Source organism: Pinus tabuliformis, chromosome 1_2 (genome assembly GCF_031772625.1).
Source record: "Pinus tabuliformis cultivar Carrire ecotype Pingquan chromosome 1_2, CPIR1, whole genome shotgun sequence".
Taxonomy (NCBI): Eukaryota; Viridiplantae; Streptophyta; class Pinopsida; order Pinales; family Pinaceae; genus Pinus; species Pinus tabuliformis.
The window spans coordinates 535,200,585-535,221,985 of NC_142298.1; the positions used below are offsets into that span (position 1 = coordinate 535,200,585).

General features: G+C 37.5%; 1 protein-coding gene and 1 pseudogene across 1 annotated transcript; both read right to left on the reverse strand.

Moving 5' to 3' along the window:
- Positions 1 to 771: 771 nt before the first annotated feature.
- On the reverse strand, positions 772 to 1,879 carry LOC149206705 (ethylene-responsive transcription factor ERF024-like). The gene has a single exon (XM_089393782.1). It carries the CDS (start codon positions 1,776 to 1,778, stop codon positions 1,041 to 1,043), a length of 738 nt encoding a protein of 245 aa, XP_089249908.1. The 5' UTR covers positions 1,779 to 1,879; the 3' UTR covers positions 772 to 1,040.
- Positions 1,880 to 10,008: 8,129 nt separating this feature from the next.
- Positions 10,009 to 10,638, reverse strand: LOC149206706 (LEAF RUST 10 DISEASE-RESISTANCE LOCUS RECEPTOR-LIKE PROTEIN KINASE-like 1.4 pseudogene; annotated as a pseudogene).
- Between the last annotated feature and the right edge of the window lie 10,763 nt (positions 10,639 to 21,401).

Consider the following 21,401-nt stretch of genomic DNA (forward strand, 5'->3'; position numbering starts at 1 on the left):
ACTAGTGTGCCTTCATTTCCTCTTCTTTCTTGGCTTTCTCATTTTTCCCCAATATCTCATAGCTACTCCATTTTACCAAGTCTTACCATCCTATTATATCTATAGTAACTAAGCCAAGGCTACTTTTCCAATGAGTTGGCATGTCCCCAATTATATCTTTGATCTCTTTCATGAGATTTAAGTAAAATGTATTTATATTATTGAAAAGCAATCCTCTACCTTTTTCATTTAAATTGAAAACACTATCTTTATAAAAATTATCCAAATTCATTTAAATTATTAACTTTATTTCAAAATATTTTGTAATAATTTTGATATACTTAGAAACAAATAACAAAAATAATATATATATATATATATATATATATATATATATATAACATGATATATGATGTAATACCATCATCTTTGGGCCTAGAGTATGCCCTAAAGTGCTTCTACTTGGCTAAGAGCTCCTCTTCCTAGGACCTAAGGAAATAGGTTAACAGCCCAAGACCCAGAGACATCTAGCAGGAGCGAAAGCCTACCCGGTTATGGACCACCAACAAGTTATTCCAAGTGGTATGGTTTGATCTAGTTTTCCTTGAATAATGGTGATGAGTCAGCCTGCATTCACTGTTAGTAGCTAGAGATAATTGTCCTCATTACTAATTTGATAACTGAATTATGATAAATTTTCCCATCTGTGAAAATATCATATTTTTTTTTCCAAGATGATATAAAACTTCCATCGACTTCGATAGTTTTTGGAATTCTACAAGGTCGCACAAGGAAAATTGAAACACCTTCCATTTGGAATGTTAGGAAAAACTTGGAACATCCATTTATTAGATGGATGCAAAATAAAGTACATTTATGTAACTTTATACTTTGTAATTTGACTTATCTTTGCTTCAAGATTTACAAATGTTCACGATTTAGTGCTCTTTGTAATTTGACTTTATCTTATGCTTCCAGAGATGGAAACGTCTACGTTGTTAGAATGACAAGGGATAAGATGCATCAGTGTAGCTTTATACGAACTATCAGCGGTTTCCGTTTCAGAAGCCATACCAAAGAAAGCCTTCCTCCAAATTATGTTCGTCTTCATGAATACCACAGAGAGGAGGGGGAGAAAGCATAAGAGCTTCTGCCAAATTCGTAAATAAGTTAAGTGACTCAAACAAGTCTTCCTCCACCGCTACACGCTCACCGATGCCTTCTGTTGGGTTACAAACTGAGGAGAAATTACCAGAATTCGTTTGCCCTGATACCTCGGCACTTGCTGTCTCAAAGCCCGAGTTAATTGCTGTGCATAGTAATTGGTGCGACGAGGAAGCCGAGGGCTCATTACTTTCTGGATGGTTTCTTGGGCTTCTCCTTTCTTGTTTCTTGCGATTGAACGCAACGGCTGCTTCTGCAGCGGCAGCCTGAATGTCACGCGGAGACAAAGAGATCGGTAGTGGGAGGCAATCGATGAGCTCTGGGAAATTAAGCAACGCACGCTTCTTGCCCTTCAGGTGGAAAGCAGCGACATCGTGAGCTCGAGCAGCCATTTCTGGCGTATCGAAGGAGCCGAGCCAGATTCGCGTTTTCTTTTTCGGTTCGCGAATTTCAGACACCCATTTCCCCCAACTACGACGACGCACGCCTCTGTACCCTGGAAACTGCACCTTCAACGTTCTGTCCTGTGCCGGGGAAGTGGCAGCCCCCTTTTGCTTTCGAAACCTCTTCATCCCATCCTTAGTTGTCGATGCAGATTTGTTGCTTGCTTGTGTGTCATGAGATTGCTTATCCATATACAATTCTGGGGAAAATTTTTAGCTGGTAGGACGCTACTACATAGGGGTATGATGGCTTGTGGAGTAATTGGGCATATGAGTATGGAATTGCAGGCGGGTATGATGGTTTGTGGGGTAAATGGACGCTTAAATATGGAATTGCAGGCGGTTGTTTGGCATCCATAACAGCTAGATTACAGAGGTTGTGATTGCAACTAAGGAAGCTCAGACTGAGTGGAGTAGAGGTATAGTCCTTGAATCGTTGTCTTATTGCAGACACACCTTACGCGCTATATAGCAGCGTGGACTGTATATTCCAGTTAATTCCAGGGACTTCTTCTAACTTGTATGGTCTTATCTATTATGTATGTTATCGATCAAACCCAAACCGAACTCTGCTCGCTCATCCCCTTGCAAAGCCCAAAACAAATCCTTCTTCGGCGAAACTGCTTCTTTCACTTCTATGGTCGTTTACTTTGAAAAAGGGAAAAAAACAAGCGACTATATTAAATGGAGAATATGTGTTATACCAAAAAGTAATTAAAAAAATGGACAATATTAAATGTAGAATATGTCTCATATCAAAAAGAGATAAAATAAAATAGTTTTAATAATAAATTATTCATAATTCGTTTTAGAAATTAAACTATCTTAATAGGTGTTTTGGTTGGATGGAGCTTTGTACAATCTTCATCATAGCATTTCAATATGTGGAAGTTATTATATTGAGTTAATTTCAATTTAAATTTAATTAAATTATAAAAAAAATTATAACTAGCATTTGCACCAAATGTTGCAAAAGAAACGCCCTAAGGCATAAATTGAGGAGTAATACACATATTAGATATAGGTGCAGAGTCTATCATCTCATGTTGGCAGAAGCAGTAAAAATGATTTCAATTATTGAGAAGTAAATCAGTCATCTAATCCAATCTAGCACAAAATTAACACTCATGGCATCCATCAACATCATGGATTGGTTAAATTTGCAGGTATGGATCCTCCCACATTTTGCTATTTCTTGCTATTTCATGACCCTTCACAGTTTAAAAAATTGATATTTTCTGGACGTTGTAATATTAGTAGCCAATCAAATTTGAAATGAATTAATACAATCAGACAGAATATGTAGCCCACATTCTATCCAAATACGATTTGCAGGCTCTGGATTCATAAACCAAAGAAATTTGCAGGGCCAAAGGAGGCTCTTTGAAAATGCTTCGATTGACTTTGTATGAATGTTGATATTCATTTGTTATTGTATTAAAAATGGCTGATTCGAACATGTGATTTAATGTACATTTTGCTGAATTTAACAATAGTATTGGCTTATTAGATTCTGTTTGGAACAACTTAGCAAATGAAATTGAAAATTTTGGGAGTTTTTTATGCCATTTATGCTTTTTATTTATCTTTGTTCTGCTTGTGCATTGCAAGTATTAGATCAAACTCTTTAAAGTCTGTAGGTGATATAGAAGTTATCTCTATTCCACGTTTCTTGGCTGCATTCTTCATCTTGGGATTTGCAGGATCGCCTTTCAAATAATTTCAACATATTAATACGTGATACCTATTTACTGCAGTATAATAGACAAAAATTTAAAATACCAATTCAATTAGCCTTGACCCATGATAAGCTGGAACCTACTTCATGGTAGTCAATAGTTCTAGTAGAGTCAATTTTGAATGCTGATGTCAATCCCCTTTTCTGCACAGCGTCACGAAATACAGCCTCTGCAGTGAGACTCCGACAAATGTTGCCTTCCAAGAACAAGAATAAAAAGAGGCAAAGAAAGTATGGGAGGAAGATACTTAAGGCATCTCATAAGGGAGATAGAAGTATTTGTTGGGGAAGGGCAAGACGTTGTAAGATATTCTTGAGTTGGTGGGTAGCAAGTGTAATTCCTATGTCAATGAGTCTGATATTCTTCAGTTGGTGGGTAGCCACTATAATTCCTATGTCAGTGAGTCTAATATTCTTGAGTTGGTGAATAACTAGTGTAATTCGTACGTCAGTCAGTTCTTGGCCTGGCCTTGATGCCTATGGATAGCCCTGGTGAGATCTGTGTATTGTTGTTCTGGAAGTGGAAAACGTCCACTTCCACACGGGAAAGCACGCGGGGGAGAGGAGTGATTGAATCCCCTTGTAATCTCCCAAGGAAGCCTAAACCTGAGCATATAAGTACTTTGAGTTGTTTTTTTCCAGAACAAAGAAGATTATGTAATTGTTTCATTTTGCATGGAAAGCACGCGGGGGAGAGGAGTGATTGAATCCCCTTGTAATCTCCCAAGGAAGCCTAAACCTGAGCATATAAGTACTTTGAGTTGTTTTTTTCCAAAACAAAGAAGATTATGTAATTGTTTCTTTGCAAAATGAAAAGAAGACACTGTAATTGTTTCTTGTAAAATTTTGTGATATGTAGAGGGAATGGTTTACAAGGAAAGAATAGAATGCTAAGAAATCTGCAGTGGACTTATTAAAAAAAAAAACATGATTTTCCTCTTTCATTAAAAATATTGTATTTGAATTATGATGAAAGAAAGGGAAAATCTTTCTGTCAAGAAATCTATATTTTCTAGAAAAGTCAAGGGAGGGTTTGATGTATTCGAAAGAAAATACTAATACACTATAAGACATAATTAATGAGTTTTCTGTTGACTAATCTATTATTGTAAGTAGTCTGAACAGTGACACTGATACAGGCTAGTTCAATTATAATAGACCAGAGTCCATCTGTGGAGCAGTCTTCATTTCTGAAATATACAAATATACCCGGCACCTCAGTCAGAGGATGCAGCCCCTCACATCATGTTTCTTCTTGAAACGCTCAAAAGGGTAGAAGAAAATTTCTATGTCCTAATCGGACGCTCGCTGGTATTCAGGCATTACTAAAATTTGCTCTCTGCAATCATTGGGTGCATTATATGATTGTAAAAATCTCCAGTGCCAGTTTATTATGATTTGTTCTAATAGAAACATAGATGAGAAATTGGGTCAGGGTTTTTAATAATATAGAAGCTACGAAAAACCTAGCTCCTTTAGTTGAATTGAATAGAACTACAAAAATTTAGTTCGCTCAAGTCAGGGATGATACAGAGAATTATGCTTGGCTTCAGGCTTTGGATCTTTAGTGTACAATATACTATAAGCTTCTACAATTGGATGGCTGACAATAATGGTAGACGTTATACCGAACTCACTCGTTGAATCATTGGATGGATGGTACTCACCAAGGCAAACAAAGAGAACTCCAAAAGGCTTGAAGGTTGCAGATGAATCAGACGCCATGGACCTCAATGCTTCTCTTCGTCCTCCTAGTGCTCCTCTTCGTCCTCCTGGTCTCCTGCAAGTTCGGATTAAACCTCCAAACTTTTGGCCTGAAATGAGATGATAAGTTGTGCTAAAAATGGGTGAATGTCATACATTTGTTTTATAACTATAAATTCTGCTTCATCATTACAGAACCCACCCTTCAAATATTGGCATTTGCTTGTTGGAATATAAAGACATTCATGGAGTCGCAAGAGCAGAGCCAAAAGCCTCATGTCGCAATCTTCCCTGGGTTTGGGTCAGGCCATCACATCCCACTGCTCGAGCTTGCAAAGCGGCTGACTGTGTACCATGGCTTTTCTGTCACCTTCTTCACCGCCGAATGGATGGACAGTTCTCCTCACCACACCTTGCCATCTTCGTCAAGGGACATGATCCGCTTCATAGAGCTCCCTGATGTTCAGATCGAAGGGGATCGAGGCGCCTCAGATTGTTGTCCTCTCTCATCCATCCACAGACGCTTGGCCTCTCTTCACTAACGCTTGGTTTCTAAAAAGGCTGATGATCTAATGGCTGGAGTTTATTCCATCGTCTAACAATCGATCTAAGGGCCCATAACGAGACACCACGGCACGGAGGGGAGTTCCTCACGGAGGGGAGTTCCTCTCAGAGGGAACGCCTTACGGCGTAATTAGTTTAATTCACTGGGGAAAAAGAAATGAAAATCACGCCTTGGCATAAATTGTGCAATTAATTGTCTTACTCATTCATCCAAAGTACAGTTAATTGTATTATTCATTCATCCAAAGTACTGTTAGTAGACTTTAATCTGAGTGGTTGAGAAGAGGAGTTGTCCTCCCCACTCCAATTAAATTTTTACTAGTTTTTAATGAATATATTGTTACAATAATTTTAAGTACAAATAAGTTTTTAATGAATATATGGGATCGTTTTGAGCCTTTTTATTACTCAATCTTATACAGGGTATTAATCAATCTTATACAGGGTAGTTTAAAAAGACCACAATTTTAATTTGAAAATAATGGAAATTTCGGCATTTTGATAAAAATTTACTGAATTTTTTGAAAATCTGCGATAGCTTTAAGATTTTGGGTGTTTTAAGGTTTTTAATGCTACTAAATCCATTTTCACCTTAAAAAAAGTGATTCCAAAACTCCAGCAATCAAATTTTTTGAAAATTTGAAAATTTCATCACAAGATTCCAGAAATTTACATTACAGTCAGGGCAAAACTGTTGCCTCGTAGACAACGCCAATCTTATAGACAGAAGAATTTAAGATTTACTGTCAGTACCATCCTTTGAAAGTTGCCCAAAATTTTGCCATAACACATATTTCTCTGTAAGAAGGAATTACAATGTTATGATTTTGATTTTGCACTGGCAAAGCTCAGGGTTTGAATCTTATATGAAAACAAATGATATCATTTTGATTCTAAAACAAGGTAAGAGTATGCATTCAAGCAAACAATTTCCTGTAACATGATTTTGATTTTAAGCTGCAATGCTTGGGATTTAAGTGTCTCAGTGGTTGTGTGACCTAATGAGCTTTCCCAATCAATCCCTCCACCAAAAAGGAGGTGAACGGTAAAATCCTATCAGCTGGACTCTAAATAGAGTGCAAACTCTTCCAGTACAAGGGCTTCTGGAGCTATGCTATAAATTCAAAATGAAAACAAATGATATCATTTTGATTCTAAAACAAGGTAAGAGTATGCATTCAAGCAAACAATTTCCTGTAACATGATTTTGATTTTAAGCTGCAATGCTTGGGATTTAAGTGTCTCCGTGGTTGTGTGACCTAATGAACTTTCCCAATCAATCCCTCCACCAAAAAGGAGGTGAACGGTAAAATCCTATCAGCTGGACTCTAAATAGAGTGCAAACTCTTCCAGTACAAGGGCTTCTGGAGCTATGCTATAAATTCAAAATTTAAAATCAATACCTGTGAAAACAATAAGATCTGGCTGCTCTGCTTTAATCATCCTCTTGACAAAAGCAGTAGTATTGAGGTCTGAACATGTGGAAACTTGACTGGGAAACACGTCCAAGCATTTCGTGCTTTGACCGTCTGCATAATGCATGTCTGCCACTTGCCAAAAAAACCCAAAGGAATTCATATCCCAAATTCAGACTGCAATTCATACATCAAAGAAAGAGAGCGAGATACGAAATGTTACAGCGTTTCTGTTTGAACACCTATTAAACAATAAAAAGGAATGTGTAAACATTTCAGAATGGTTGCAACAACAACATGGCATAGCAGTAGGTATACCTGCAAAATTTTGAACTGCCCATTAGTGTTCTTAAACCGGAGAGGGGGCAAGGGCATTGATTTGGCTGTGGCTGTTGAAAACACCCAGGTAGTTGTAGTGGAAAGAATAAGAATAAAGAATAAGAAAGCTTTCACCAACAGAGAACGAGAATGTCGAGGAGCAGCCATGGCATGAAATGGGTGACCACAAAGTAGAGCGATCAAGTGAAGAACTGGTGTGAACTGGTGTGAATATTCGGCTGACTGTGTACAATGGCTTTTTTGTCACCTTCTTCACCGCCAAATGGATGGACGGCTCTCCTCACCACACCCTGCCATCTTCATCCAAAGTACAATTAGTTGTATTATTCATTCATCCAAACAACCTCCACGAAGGAAATCTCATTCAGATTTTGTCCTCGAGAAAATGTGTTGGATGGCTAATGATTTCATGCTGGTTCATGCAGTGGCAATGCTTTTCTGGTTTCTGTATTGATTTTTTGACTTTGTTTATAGCCAAATGTAAATACCTTCGCAGTATTGTGTAAATAACAACATTATTTATGTTTGTGATATATTACTATCTGTCTGCCTTTGTTCTATGCAGGAAAGGATTTACAAGACGGTTGCAGCTGCTCAAGTAAGTCGTTGGGTAGCTCAAGAGACAGGTCATGGAGATTTTTTTGGACAAAGGACCTGTACCAGAAGCAAACAAAAAATTCTCATGCAATTGCAGCGGCTGTCTTGAAGTTTTGGCATGAAGTGGAGACACTCTCATGCAGGGGTGATGTCTCTTTTGCAGCAGGGTAGTAGTCCACTGGTGTCACAAAAGGAGCCAAAGGGTGATAAAAAGGTAGTGTTTCTTTGAATGCCTCACCAATTGGAGATTCTGCCGAAAGGAGACTACTCTATCTCAGCATTGATAGCTATGCTGTTAAATATTGTTTTAATGCCAAATTTGCTTGACATGCAAGCTAGACTGAGGAAGAACACAAAATTTGCTAATTCAAAACCTTTTCTGTAGCCTCCACGAAGGAAATCTCATTCAGATTTTGTCCTCGAGAAAATGTGTTGGATGGCTAATGATTTCATGCTGGTTCATGCAGTGGCAATGCTTTTCTGGTTTCTGTATTGATTTTTTGACTTTGTTTATAGCCAAATGTAAATACCTTCGCAGTATTGTGTAAATAACAACATTATTTATGTTTGTGATATATTACTATCTGTCTGCCTTTGTTCTATGCAAGAAAGGATTTGGAAGACGGTTGCAGCTGCTCAAGTAAGTCATTGGGTAGCTCAAGAGACAGGTCATGGGGATTTTTTTTGGACAAAGGACCTGTACCAGAAGCAAACAAAAAATTCTCATGCAATTGCAGCGGCTGTCTTGAAGTTTTGGCATGAAGTGGAGACACTCTCATGCAGGGGTGATGTCTCTTTTGCAGCAGGGTAGTAGTCCACTGGTGTCACAAAAGGAGCCAAAGGGTGATAAAAAGGTAGTGTTTCTTTGAATGCCTCACCAATTGGAGATTCTGCCGAAAGGAGACTACTCTATCTCAGCATTGATAGCTATGTTGTTAAATATTGTTTTAATGCTAAATTTGCTTGACATGCAGGCTAGACTGAGGAAGAACACAAAAGTTGCTAATTCAAAACCTTTTTTGTAGCCTCCACGAAGGAAATCTCATTCAGATTTAAATGTGTTGGATGGCTAATGATTTCATGCTGGTTCATGCAGTGGCAATGCTTTTCTGGTTTCTGTATTGATTTTTTGACTTTGTTTATAGCCAAATGTAAATACCTTCACAGTATTGTGTAAATAACAACATTATTTATGTTTGTGATATATTACTATCTGTCTGCCTTTGTTCTATGCAGGAAAGGATTTGGAAGACGGTTGCAGCTACTCAAGTAAGTCGTTGGGTAGCTCAAGAGACAGGTCATGGAGACTTTTTTTGGACGAAGGACCTGTACCAGAAGCAAACAAAAAATTTTCATGCAATTGCAACTGCTGTCATGAAGTAGAGACACTCTCATGCAGGGGTGATGTCTCCTTTGCAGCAGGGTAGTAGTCCACTGGTGTCACAAAAGGAACCAAATGGTGATAAATGTTTCTTATATAATTTCTTAATTAAATATGAATTAAATATGAAAGGGGCGACATAAATCAGTTATAATTTTTTTTAATTGATGGTGACACCAACGTAAATGGTCTTTGCCCACTGGTTTAAAGGGCCTTGGAAAAGTCAAAGATACAGAGGTTGAGATACATTACTCAAGCAGAGCTCAGGTAGCAGTGATTGCAAACTTGACCAAAATTTTATGTAAATACAAACAAATGTTGTTTATATTATAACATTGGGAGGCTCCATGTTTCTATCCTACAAAAATTTCCTCCAACAGCATGTAATATGAAACAGGTTTGGTTCAATTTCTAATATACCCAGTTATTCAAATCTCATTATTCTCTGCCCTACCTTAATAGCATGCGGTTATGCCTCCCGGCCATTATACAGTCCAGCTAGATGGGAATGTTAATTACCTGTGGTCTTTCTACATCCTGGGTTAAGGTCAGAAAGCTAGATTCTGGAGCAAATCTGAAAATTGCAAATTAAACACTATGCATACAAAGTTCCAAGGAAGAAATTATGCACTGCTTGGGAGTGAAGCTTCTGGTGCGCCAAATCTGAAAACTGCAAATTAAACACTATGCATACGAAGTTCCAAGGGAGAAATTATGCACTGCCTGGGAGTGAAGCTTCGTGCGCCACGTGTCTTCAACAGAGGTGGGAGATATTGGCGCTGTGCTCAGCTGTTTGATGTTGGAAAGGTATCCTTCCTCTAATTCACCTGGACCATTTGAACTGCCAACACACAAATGTCTGATTTCCTCAAGCTCAGTAACAACTTGCTCCATGTGTGGTCTGTCATCTCTTTCTGACGCCAGGCATCTGAACGCTAATTTGGAAACGGCACATACCATGGCCTTCGCCTCATGGTTCTTTTCGATATTGAGCTGCGGATCCACAAGCTCATGCAAAGCCCCTTCTTGAATCTTAGCTATTGCCATGGTAGCAAGGTTGATTTCCCTGGTCTTCCGATTGGTGTCCACTGCTAATCTGGCAGAAATGATCTCCACCAAAACGACCCCGAAGCTGTACATATCGGATTTCTCTGTCAGCTGATAGCACTGATAATACACTGGATCAAGGTAGCCTGGTGTGCCCTGTGGAGAAGTGGTGACATGTGAGGCATCTACAGGCACAAGTCTGCAAAGCGCAAAATCAGCCACTTTGGCAATAAAATTTTCTCCCAAGAGAATGTTTGAGGATTTCATCATTACAGAACCCACCCTTCAAATATTGGCATTTGCTTGTTGGAATATAAAGACATTCATGGAGTCGCAAGAGCAGAGCCAAAAGCCTCATGTCGCAATCTTCCCTGGGTTTGGGTCGGGCCATCACATCCCACTGCTCGAGCTTGCAAAGCGGCTGACTGTGTACCATGGCTTTTCTGTCACCTTCTTCACCGCCGAATGGATGGACGGCTCTCCTCACCACACCTTGCCATCTTCGTCAAGGGACATGATCCGCTTCATAGAGCTCCCTGATGTTCAGATCGAAGGGGATCGAGGCGCCTCAGATTGCTGTCCTCTCTCATCCATCCACAGACGCTTGGCCTCTCTTCGCTAACGCTTGGTTTCTAAAAAGGCTGATGATCTAATGGCTGGAGTTTATTCCATCGTCTAACAATCGATCTAAGGGCCCATAACGAGACACCGCGGCACAGAGGGGAGTTCCTCTCAGAGGGAACGCCTTTCGGCGTAAAAACTAAAAATTATTCATAATTTTAATGGAAACTATAAAAAAATAGACAATATTAAATGTAGAATATGTCTCATATCAAAAAGAGATAAAATAAAATAGTTTTTAATAATAAATTATTCATAATTCCTTTTAGAAATTAAAATATCTTAATGGGTGTTTTGGTTGGATGGAGCTTTGTACAATCTTCATCATAGCATTTCAATAGGTGGAAATTATTATATTGAGCTAATTTCAATTTAAATTTAATCAAATTATAAAAAATATATATAAAAAAAATAAAAATTATTCATAATTTTAATGGAAATTGTTAATAATATATTGTATTAGTTTAGATTCATTTTAAATCTACTAAGTATATATAATAGATCTACCAAGCACGGAGATCGAGAGTTAGATGGATCTAGTACTCATACATTTTATTGGGCAAAACAATGAATTGTCGGAATTTGGAACCCAAAAACTACCAATGATAAATTATTTATTTAATTTTATTATTTAATTTTTATTTAGCTAAGTCAAAATATTTAAATAAAGTAACATAACATAACAAGAAATTATAACATCTCTTCTATAATGAGTGTCTCTTAACACTAGCCTAGATCCATCTTAACATCGGATCTATCAAGCGCCGAGAGGGATCAAATCTCTCGAGGTACAAACCTACTTTTTGAGTGCCAAACTTGAGGAAAGGTCTCCACCTCGAGAGATTTGATCCCTCTCGACATTTGATAGATCCGGTGTTAAGATGGATCTAGGCTGGTTTTAGTCGTGTGCGGTCATACAAAATCTGTTGAACATCTAATTATTTTGATCATTTTAATATGCTAAATATCTCTAAGATTAATTTGGTCAATTTAATTTAAAATTTTCTTAGTTACCTCAGTTTATTGAGATGAGAGACACTGTTAGTAACTTGAATAATGAAGAATTATGAAATACAAATTTTGAGTGCAAAGTGTCAATGTAACAATTTTGATAGATAGAAAATGTGAATACTAAGAATATAGTCAATTACAAACAATCTTCATTGCAATCAATCTGAAACTATTTTCTTCTACTATTCCTATTGTCACACCTATTAGTTTTTCCATTTTCTCATATCGATCATATGAAAAGAGTAGTTGGAATCATAGACCATTCAAATATTTAACTCAAGCTATTGTAGTAAACAACATACCTTGTCTCTGTTGCTCTCCAATATTAATAGTAGTTTTCTCCAAAGTCAATCATTGTGACTTATGGAGTGTTAAACCCCAAATAATTTTCAATGGTAGTTATTTTCTATTACCGTGTTTGAATGCAAAGTAATTAACAATGTTGAATGATGGAAAATGGGAATAATAAGAATGTACCCAATTATAAATAGTTTATAGTTTCAAGAAGCAAACATTTCGGGTAAGAAAACATTTTATTTAGGATGAAAATTCAAGTATTGTATTTATGGTTGAATAATTTTTATGTGCTTACATTGAGAGAGTGTGTGTGTTTTTGGGGTGAGAAGGAGAGACAAGGGGAGATAGAGATATATATGGGGGGGGAGGGAAGAAGAGAGAGGCAAAGACATGGAGGGAGGAAGAGATATATATATATATATATATATATATATATATATATATATATATATATATATATATATATATATATGGAGAGAGAAGGGAAGGAGAGAGAGAGAGAGAGGGAGGGGAAAGGGAGAGAAGAAGAAAGAGATAGATAGATATAGAGAGAGAGTGTGTATGTTTAGGCGCTGAGATAGAGAGATAGAGAAGGAGAGACAATGAAAGATAGAAGGAGGTAGAGATGTGCTTACACTAAAATAAATGCACACGATTAATCTAATTACTTTGAAATTAATGTACATCATACATCTTGTTGCATCAAATCAAAAATCAACATCTACACTAAAATCCATGCATCTAGTGCAAACAATCAAATAGGATTAGAAATCAACAACTATACTGAAATCAATGCATCTAGTGCAATAAATCAAATAGGATTAGAAATCAATACCTACACTGAAACCAATGCATCTAATGCAAGCAATCAAATATGAGTAGAAATCAACATCTACATTGACATCTAGTGTAAGGTATTAAAAACTAGGATGAATGCCACTCGAAAGTTGTAGTCCTCGAATAGATATTTCTAAAGAGGTATTGTGCACGTCAAATGGAGATCATATGTCAAAGTTATGGCCCCGGGAAGTTGATGTACCAATTTACCTAAACAGGGCCCATAATTTGGTGCTTCATCTCCTAGGGTTAGGTTTTTGGATGTTTTTGGTTTTCCATTGTTTCTCAATAATAAATAGGCCTTTAAGCCTCATTGTAACACAATTCAGAGGCATGTAGTCGCCACATCTCTTCTAAGAGATACACTACCATTGTTTGAGCCAATCTTATTTCCATTTTGTTTATAAACATATTTATGTATTTGATATTAATGAAAAGAAGTGTTATTTTTGTTGCATATTTGTATTAATGGTTATATATGTAATTTGTTGCATTCATGTTTAAATTCTTATCAGTGGTATTAAAACAGTCTGCTCTTTCTCTTTCTTTCTTTGCATGTCCTTAGAAAGGTCAAGATATAAGGAGTTAGGGCTTGAACTGGTCGAAAAATTGCAAGACCATCTTGGCAAATCCTGATGGCCTCCCATGGCAAAATAAAAGAACAATGAGGGGGCAAGAGATCCTATCAAAATCTTGCTCGAAGAAGCCCTCGAGCAACAAAGGAATGCGATAATGGGCAAATTTTCCTAGATCCTTTCACGGTTACCTAGGGGCTATGCATCTACTTCCAACAGCTACTCTGGAAGCACCACACCCTTTAAGGTACAATTTAACTTTGACCTTCCCATATTTGAGGGTTAGATAGATGCAGACGTCATAGATAAATGGTTAAATATGCTAGAAGGATATTTTTTTGTTCATGATTTTTCTAGTTGGGAAAAGATTACTTTTTCTCTTCTCAAAGCTTCCCCCCACATCAAGGACTGGTGGGAAACCTACTGCGAGTAGAAGGATGAAAGTACACCCTCACTATTTTCCGCTGCACCTACTTGGGATTCATTCCAGGATGCCATCAAGGAGAAGTACTACCCTATCAGGAGCTCTGAGGATAAATACATGAAGTGGACCACACTGCGACAAAGAAGGTACCAAGATGTGCTGAAGTTTACCAATGTTTTTCTTACCCTTCGCACGAAGTTGGGTATCAAGGATTCTAAGAAACATTTAGTACTCAAATACCACGGTTGCCTACACAGGTACATCCAAGATGAGATGGAGTTCCTGGACATCTCCTCGCTCGGAATGGTGTACCGATACGCTGTCAAGATTGAGTAGAAGCTTAAACAAAAAAAGCGAGACTTTGGATCTACGAATCCGAAGCAGGGGAAAGGTGCCCCCAAACTGCAGAGAAAAGGGAAAATCCAAGGTGGGGTGACCTAGGGTAACCCGTCGAAGCCGCAAGTAAAGAGAAACACCACAAAGACAAAGAAGGACATGGGAAAGTGGTGTGAGTTCCATAAAATCCCAACTCACAACACAAGTGAGTGTGAGGCCAAGCAGTAACTAGTGGCCAAGCTGAAGGCTTCAGAGCCCAATGCATGTTTCGACTTTGAGTCAAAACCCAAGAAGGTGAATGACAAAGGGAAGCAGATCATTGACGCAGACCCCAGTGCCATTGTGACCTCCACCAAGATCCAGAAGATTGAACATGAAGACCCAGAAGAGGGAAAGCACCTATTTCACTCACATATGTGTATGAAGGGTTCTCTGCTGCAGTTAATTGTTGACAATGGGAGCCAAAGGAACCTCATTTCAGCAGAGGTGGGAGGTGGTTGGGCCTACCAACTACAACACATCTGCAGTCGTACACCATTGAGTGGCTTCACCAAGGATGAGATCTTTGCGTCAGCCAACAGTGTCGCCTTCCCTACAGCATCAATCCCTTCATGGATGAGGTACTGTATGATTTTGATCCTCTTGAAGTTTGTGATGTATTATTAGGAAAACCATACTTATGGAAGCAACATGTTGTATATGAGTCTAGACCTCGCTCTCCTACTATTTATTTGGGTGCTAAGTTATACAGGATATTGAAGGTGGCTACACCTACCGCCATCTCTTTGATCTCTGCTAACAAATTCTTTAAGGTCATCTCCCATATTGGGAAACCTGTTTTCTTTCTAAGTTTCTCTCAAACTAAGGGGAAGGTCGTGGACATGTCCATGGCCCCTGGAAAGGGTTCCTCCAAGTAGCAAAAGTAGGTGGATGGTCGTGGAAGAATATAGGGACATCTTCTCCTCACCCAAAGGGGTACCCTTGCATTGTCAGGTCAAGCATTCAATCGATCTAACTCCTAGAGCACCTCTACTCAACGGATTGATATATCACCACTCCATTCTAGAGAATGAAGAGATCAAATAGAAAATCCAGGAGTTGCTGCAAGAAGGGCACATACCACTAAGTTCCTTGCCTTGTGGGAGCTCGATTATACTGGTATAGAAGAAGGACGGAACCTGGAGGCTCTACATTGATTAGCGGGCATTAAAAAAAACCATTGTTAGGAACAAGTATCCAATCCCACAGATTGATGACCTATTGGACCAACTCAAGGGGGCCAAGTATTTCAGCAAGATCAATCTAAAGTATGGTTATCACAGGGTTCCAATAGAGCCCATAGATGTATGGAAGACTACCTTTAAATCCAAGGAAGGCCTTTTTGAATGGTCAGTTATGACCTTCGGGTTGACAAATTCCCCTGCTACTTTTAAGAGGTTAATGGATGACACCTTGCGGCCCTTCACCAAATCATTCGTGATGGTTCATCTTGACGACATCCTCATCTTCAACAAGAGTTGGGAAGAACACTTGCAACACATTCAGTAGGTCCTTCAAACCCTTCGACAACACAAAATGTGTACCAACTTGGAGAAATGCACCTTTGGCATGATCCAGGTCCAATACTTGGGGTACATCATAGATGAGCGTGGCATGCATGTGGACCCGACCAAGATCCAAGTCAATTGGGATTGGCCAACCTCGACCACTCTAACGGAGCTTTGTAGCTTTTTGGGCCTTGCGAATTTTTATCAGAGGTTCATGTTAGGATTCTCCCATATCACTTTGCCTTTGAGTTAGATTACTAAAGGGTGGGTGAAAGAAAAAATTTCCTAGTCCGAGTCCCAATACAAATCGTTCATTGAGTTGAAGCGCTGCCTTTGCTCTACACCGATACTCACACTACCAGACCTGCAACAACCATTTGAAATCAAGATAGGTGCCTCAAACTATGCTATTAGTGCAGTTCTCACCCACCACGAGCATCCAATGGGCTATCATAGTGAGACACTTTCTGATAAAATTCGGAAGTGCCCCACCTATGATAAAGAAATGTATTCCATCGTGTAGCCTTGCTGACAGTAGAAGCACTACATTCTGGGGAAGGAGACAATCATCCACACTGATCACAAACCTCTTCAGTTTATATAGACACAGGGGGAAGTTGCAGAATGGTCGCCATCATAAGTGGTCTACATGACTGGAATAATTCCACTTGAACATTAAATACAAACAGGGCAACACCAATCATGTTACGGACTATCTCAGTTGGCTCCCAGTTGCGGCACTGACTACTATTCTCAACTCTTATGGTCATGATACCTCTCGTTGGCCACAACTATACAAAAATGATCCAGAGTTTGACTCCCCATACCGGATTCTAGTAGATGGGAAGAAAGTTCTTGATTTCCACCTCCAGGATGCATTATTATGCTAACTTGGCCACATTTGTGTTCCTTCAAGTGAGCATGCCAAACGTATTTGGGAGGCACACTACAGTCGAATCGCAGGACACTTTAGGGTGGATAAAATTGTGTGTGTACTACAAAATTACTTCTATTGGCCCAAACTCTAGATGGATTTTGGGAAATATATCAGATCCTGCATTACTTGTGCCATCGCTAACCCATCCATCAAGAAGCAAGGCATATACACTCATTTGCCTATTCCTAGCTAGCCATGGGAATCCATCTCCATGGACTATATGTTTGGCCTCCCTTCTACCAAACATGGTAATGACTGTGTATTTGTTGTCGTGGATAGAATTTCTAAGATGGCTATATTGGCAGCCTGCAAGAAGAGTATCACCACGGAGGACACTGCCAAACTCTTCTTTGAACGAGTATGAGTACATTTTTGTATCCCACAGAACATTATATCTGATCAGGATAGAAGGTTCCTAGGCACATTTTTGGCAAACCTATGGACACTATTGGACACCAAGCTCACCAAGTCGTAAATCTTCTTTTGATACAAGTTTAGTTAACAACAAAAATTTTGAAATTGGCAATCTAGTTTTAAAATTGGACAAAGCTCACGAAGAAAAAGGTAAACACACTAAGTTTCAAAAATTATGGCTAGGTCCATTTCATATCATTGACAAACTAGTCTCATCAACCTTCATCCTCCAAGATCTATAGGGAAACATGGATTCTCTTCCCGTTAATAGGCTAGTTTTGAAAAATTATTTTTCTTAAGGATACCTATCCTTCGGTAGATATTTAAATAACCACATGTATATACCGGTGTCTTTAGTCCTAGTTATGTTATGTAATACATTTTTGTCTTCACTTTCAGGTCTCTTATTATTTACATGAAATTTGAATGATTATATAAGAGATCTTAGAAAGACTGATTATAACTTTGAAGTTTAGTATTTCATCTAACTCTGAAATATTTATATCCATTAAATTGTGAATGTTTCATAACTTGGAAACTCTATAAAGTCTGGTTATCCTATGATTGGTCATGAAAAGGTTTTCTTTAAAAAGTAAAGGCTATTTTGAATTTTTAGCATCTTTTGACTTCGATTGTCATCCATTTCTCTTGAGTGAATATACCTCTCCATCCACTAATCTTAAAATTTTTATAGGGTACTTCAAAAATATATAGAACTTGAAAGATAAGAGGTCTCATCATGAGCCAACTTACCATGATCATGGGAAACCGATGATATTGGCATTATCAATACTAGCCACCAAACCAGGATAATGGCTTATCGTTATATAACCGTAAGACAAGAGGTTTGATCACGAGTCGACTTGTTCAATATCATTATAACCTATGAATGGCATTGTCATAATCTGGTTACCAAGCTAGGACAATGGCTTTCAAGCAAACTTAAAAAAATAAAATAAAAGAAAAGATTAAAAAACACCTAAGAAACTTACTATAAGTTGATGGGATACTGGTATATTTGTGGTTAAATGGTAACCCCATCGAGGCTATGGAAACCTGCTGACAACAATGGCTCTACCAACGACAAATAGGTCTATCTTAAAATCTAAGCTTCTATAGTTCTTAAATTTAAATGACCAACATGATAATAAAGATTTTCATCAATAAAAAAGTTATGTGATAATTCACAAGATGATGAATTATTTTATTCAGATATTTTTTATCAATCAAAACTTCAATATTTTTATCTTTCTAAGTCTTCTTGTTTAATTGTTTAAAGCTTCATTTATTTTTAACTAAGATCACTCATTCACTGAGTATGTCGCCAATTGTTGTACTACTCAACAACCCCCCCATTATAGTTAATAGTAGAACAAATAAAATATGGGGGACCCTTTTTAGGATAAAATCATTTAAGTTCCAATAAAATAAGATAGCATTAGTTGTATTTTTCCAAAAACATGAATAAAATGATAAATCTGCCTTATCGGAACCTTTATCGGAGCTTAGGTCCATCACGTGTATTTGCAAACATTGGCTTATGTTTAAAATCCCTTATCGAAAAAAAATTGAACAGGGTTTTGCAAATATGATAACATGACCTTTTTTAAAAATTTACGAATTAAAACTTTCTTCGAATGAGTTTACAAAAGTTTAAGCCTAAAAAGTAATAAACACACTCTTTTGCGAATATAACAAAAAAGACTGACCCCACAGGATTTCCATGTATGATATCAGGGATTTCAATTTCGGCATTTTTAAAACGATGCTCATGTCACTCATCTCCAAAGCTTTGATCATCAATCTCCAATTTCCTCCATCCACCAATCTCCAATATGCGATAACCATTTGTCTCTGACCTCCGATCTCCGACATACTCTTCACTCCGATATCCGGATCCGACATGTATTTTAATGTTGATTAATAAGAATGTCACATGCGCCTATCTAATAGGAACTTTTGAATGAGACCTTCGATATCACATCACCGAAACAAAGCTTCAATATTGTGGATCTAATGTAGTTATCAAAAAGAGTTGAATATGGTTTCACATCTGCTCCATATCAGAGATACCTATAGCGCAAGTTTTTCATGTTGTCTCATTTTAAAATTTGCAATGAACCTTTCTCTGATACCATATGGTTCTTGCTACTTGTCACTTCCATATCATCGATCTCCAATATCCTCCATCCACCAATCTCCAATATGCGATAACCATTTGCCTCCGACCTCCGATCTCCGACATACTCTTCACTCTGATATCCGGATCCGACATGTATTTTAACGTTGATTAATAAGAATTTCACATGCGCTTATCTAATAGGAACTTTTGAATGAGACCTTCGATATCACATCACCGAAACAAAGCTTCAATATTGTGGATCTAATGTAGTTATCAAAAAGAGTTGAATATGGTTTCACATCCGCTCCATATCAGAGATACCTATATTGCAAGTTTTTCATGTTGTCTCATTTTAAAATTTGCAATGAACCTTTCTCTGATACCATATGGTTCTTGCCACTTGTCACTTCCATACGGAGCCATTGTTATAATATTGAAAAGTATGTTTTCATTGGTTTTGTGGGAAGTTTGTTATGTTTTGATTTCAAATTGGTTTTTTTCTGAGTTTAATAAAAGAACTAATAAGATCTGTTTGGCTGAAATAGGGATGAACCCAGGGTCGATAAGGAGAAAGTAACAGTTCGATCCAAGGTTTCCAAAGACTCTCTGCCATGTACCATAACTTAATTCTAAACTAAAGAGTGTTGTAACAGAGATTGAGAAAGGACAACGCGTGGGCAGAAAATCAATCCTTTGGCTAAAGAACTCCTAAAATTGTTTCCAGATGTAAAATTAGTGACTAAAGTATGGGAGGAATCATCGAAAAAGAAGGCTAAGAGGATTAAATATCTATCAAAGATTGACTTGGAATGCCATTGGTATTTCCTAGTCAAACTATATAATCTATGGATGATATTGAGACGTCTCTCCAACACCACTACTCATTTACTTTCAGCACTTAAAGATATGTTATTCACTACAAAAATGCATATATGACTCCATCATCCACTTGAATTAAAATCCAAACGACAGATATATATGATATTCAACAGCGAACGGATAGTCAAGTTGCTGCAACTACAATCAATTATTGTCTTTTACTTTTATTATTTTTAGTATGGTTTGTTGAAATGACTTCATCATTCTATGGCACTTTGCTAGATTTGTGTTTTGATTACGAACTATAAATCTCCTTCATTGTTATGAAGGAAGGGTTTTGAATTTTTGTGAGAAAGCTTCTAGTTTTCACCACTGTATCTTGGAGGAATCTTAACAGAAAGAGGAACCACTACTATTTCACTTATGAGTAGAGTTAACCTTTATCGAGTACTATTATCTAAATAATAGTACTCTATTTATGATTTAAATGGTTATTGTATTTGTGTTTATCATATACATGTTTGCAAACAATTGAGCTTTATTACTATTGATCATGTGCTTAATTGAAATATTTTAAGTATATGAATGAAAATGATATCTGATATTGATTTAATTATCTATTTAATTAAGCTAGTTATCTTTATATATTTTAACCTCACAAAGGATTTGATGATCTATATTATCATGTTTAATGCGATATCTTTATAAGTAACATGTATAGAAAAAAGCTTTCTCGTGATAGATAGTTTAAGTCTATGTATTTTTGTTTCTTAGTGTCATTCATATAATCAATCCCACACTTATATATCACATCCACTTTTTATCTTTTATTAAGGGAAACTGGTCCCATAAACCCAGTCGAAGCCACTATTCCAAACAGAAAAGGAGCTATCCTCAGTTCCCGACCGGGTGGTTTCCCTCGATGTTGAGGTAGATGTTTTCAAGCCTTCAACATGATGTGAGGAAGGAGATAACGATTCTTTACTATGGTCTTATTCAAAGCTCTAAAATCCACACACGTGCACTATGTACCATATTTCTTTGGAACCAAGACAATAGGAGACCCACAAGGAGATGTGCTAGGCCTGAT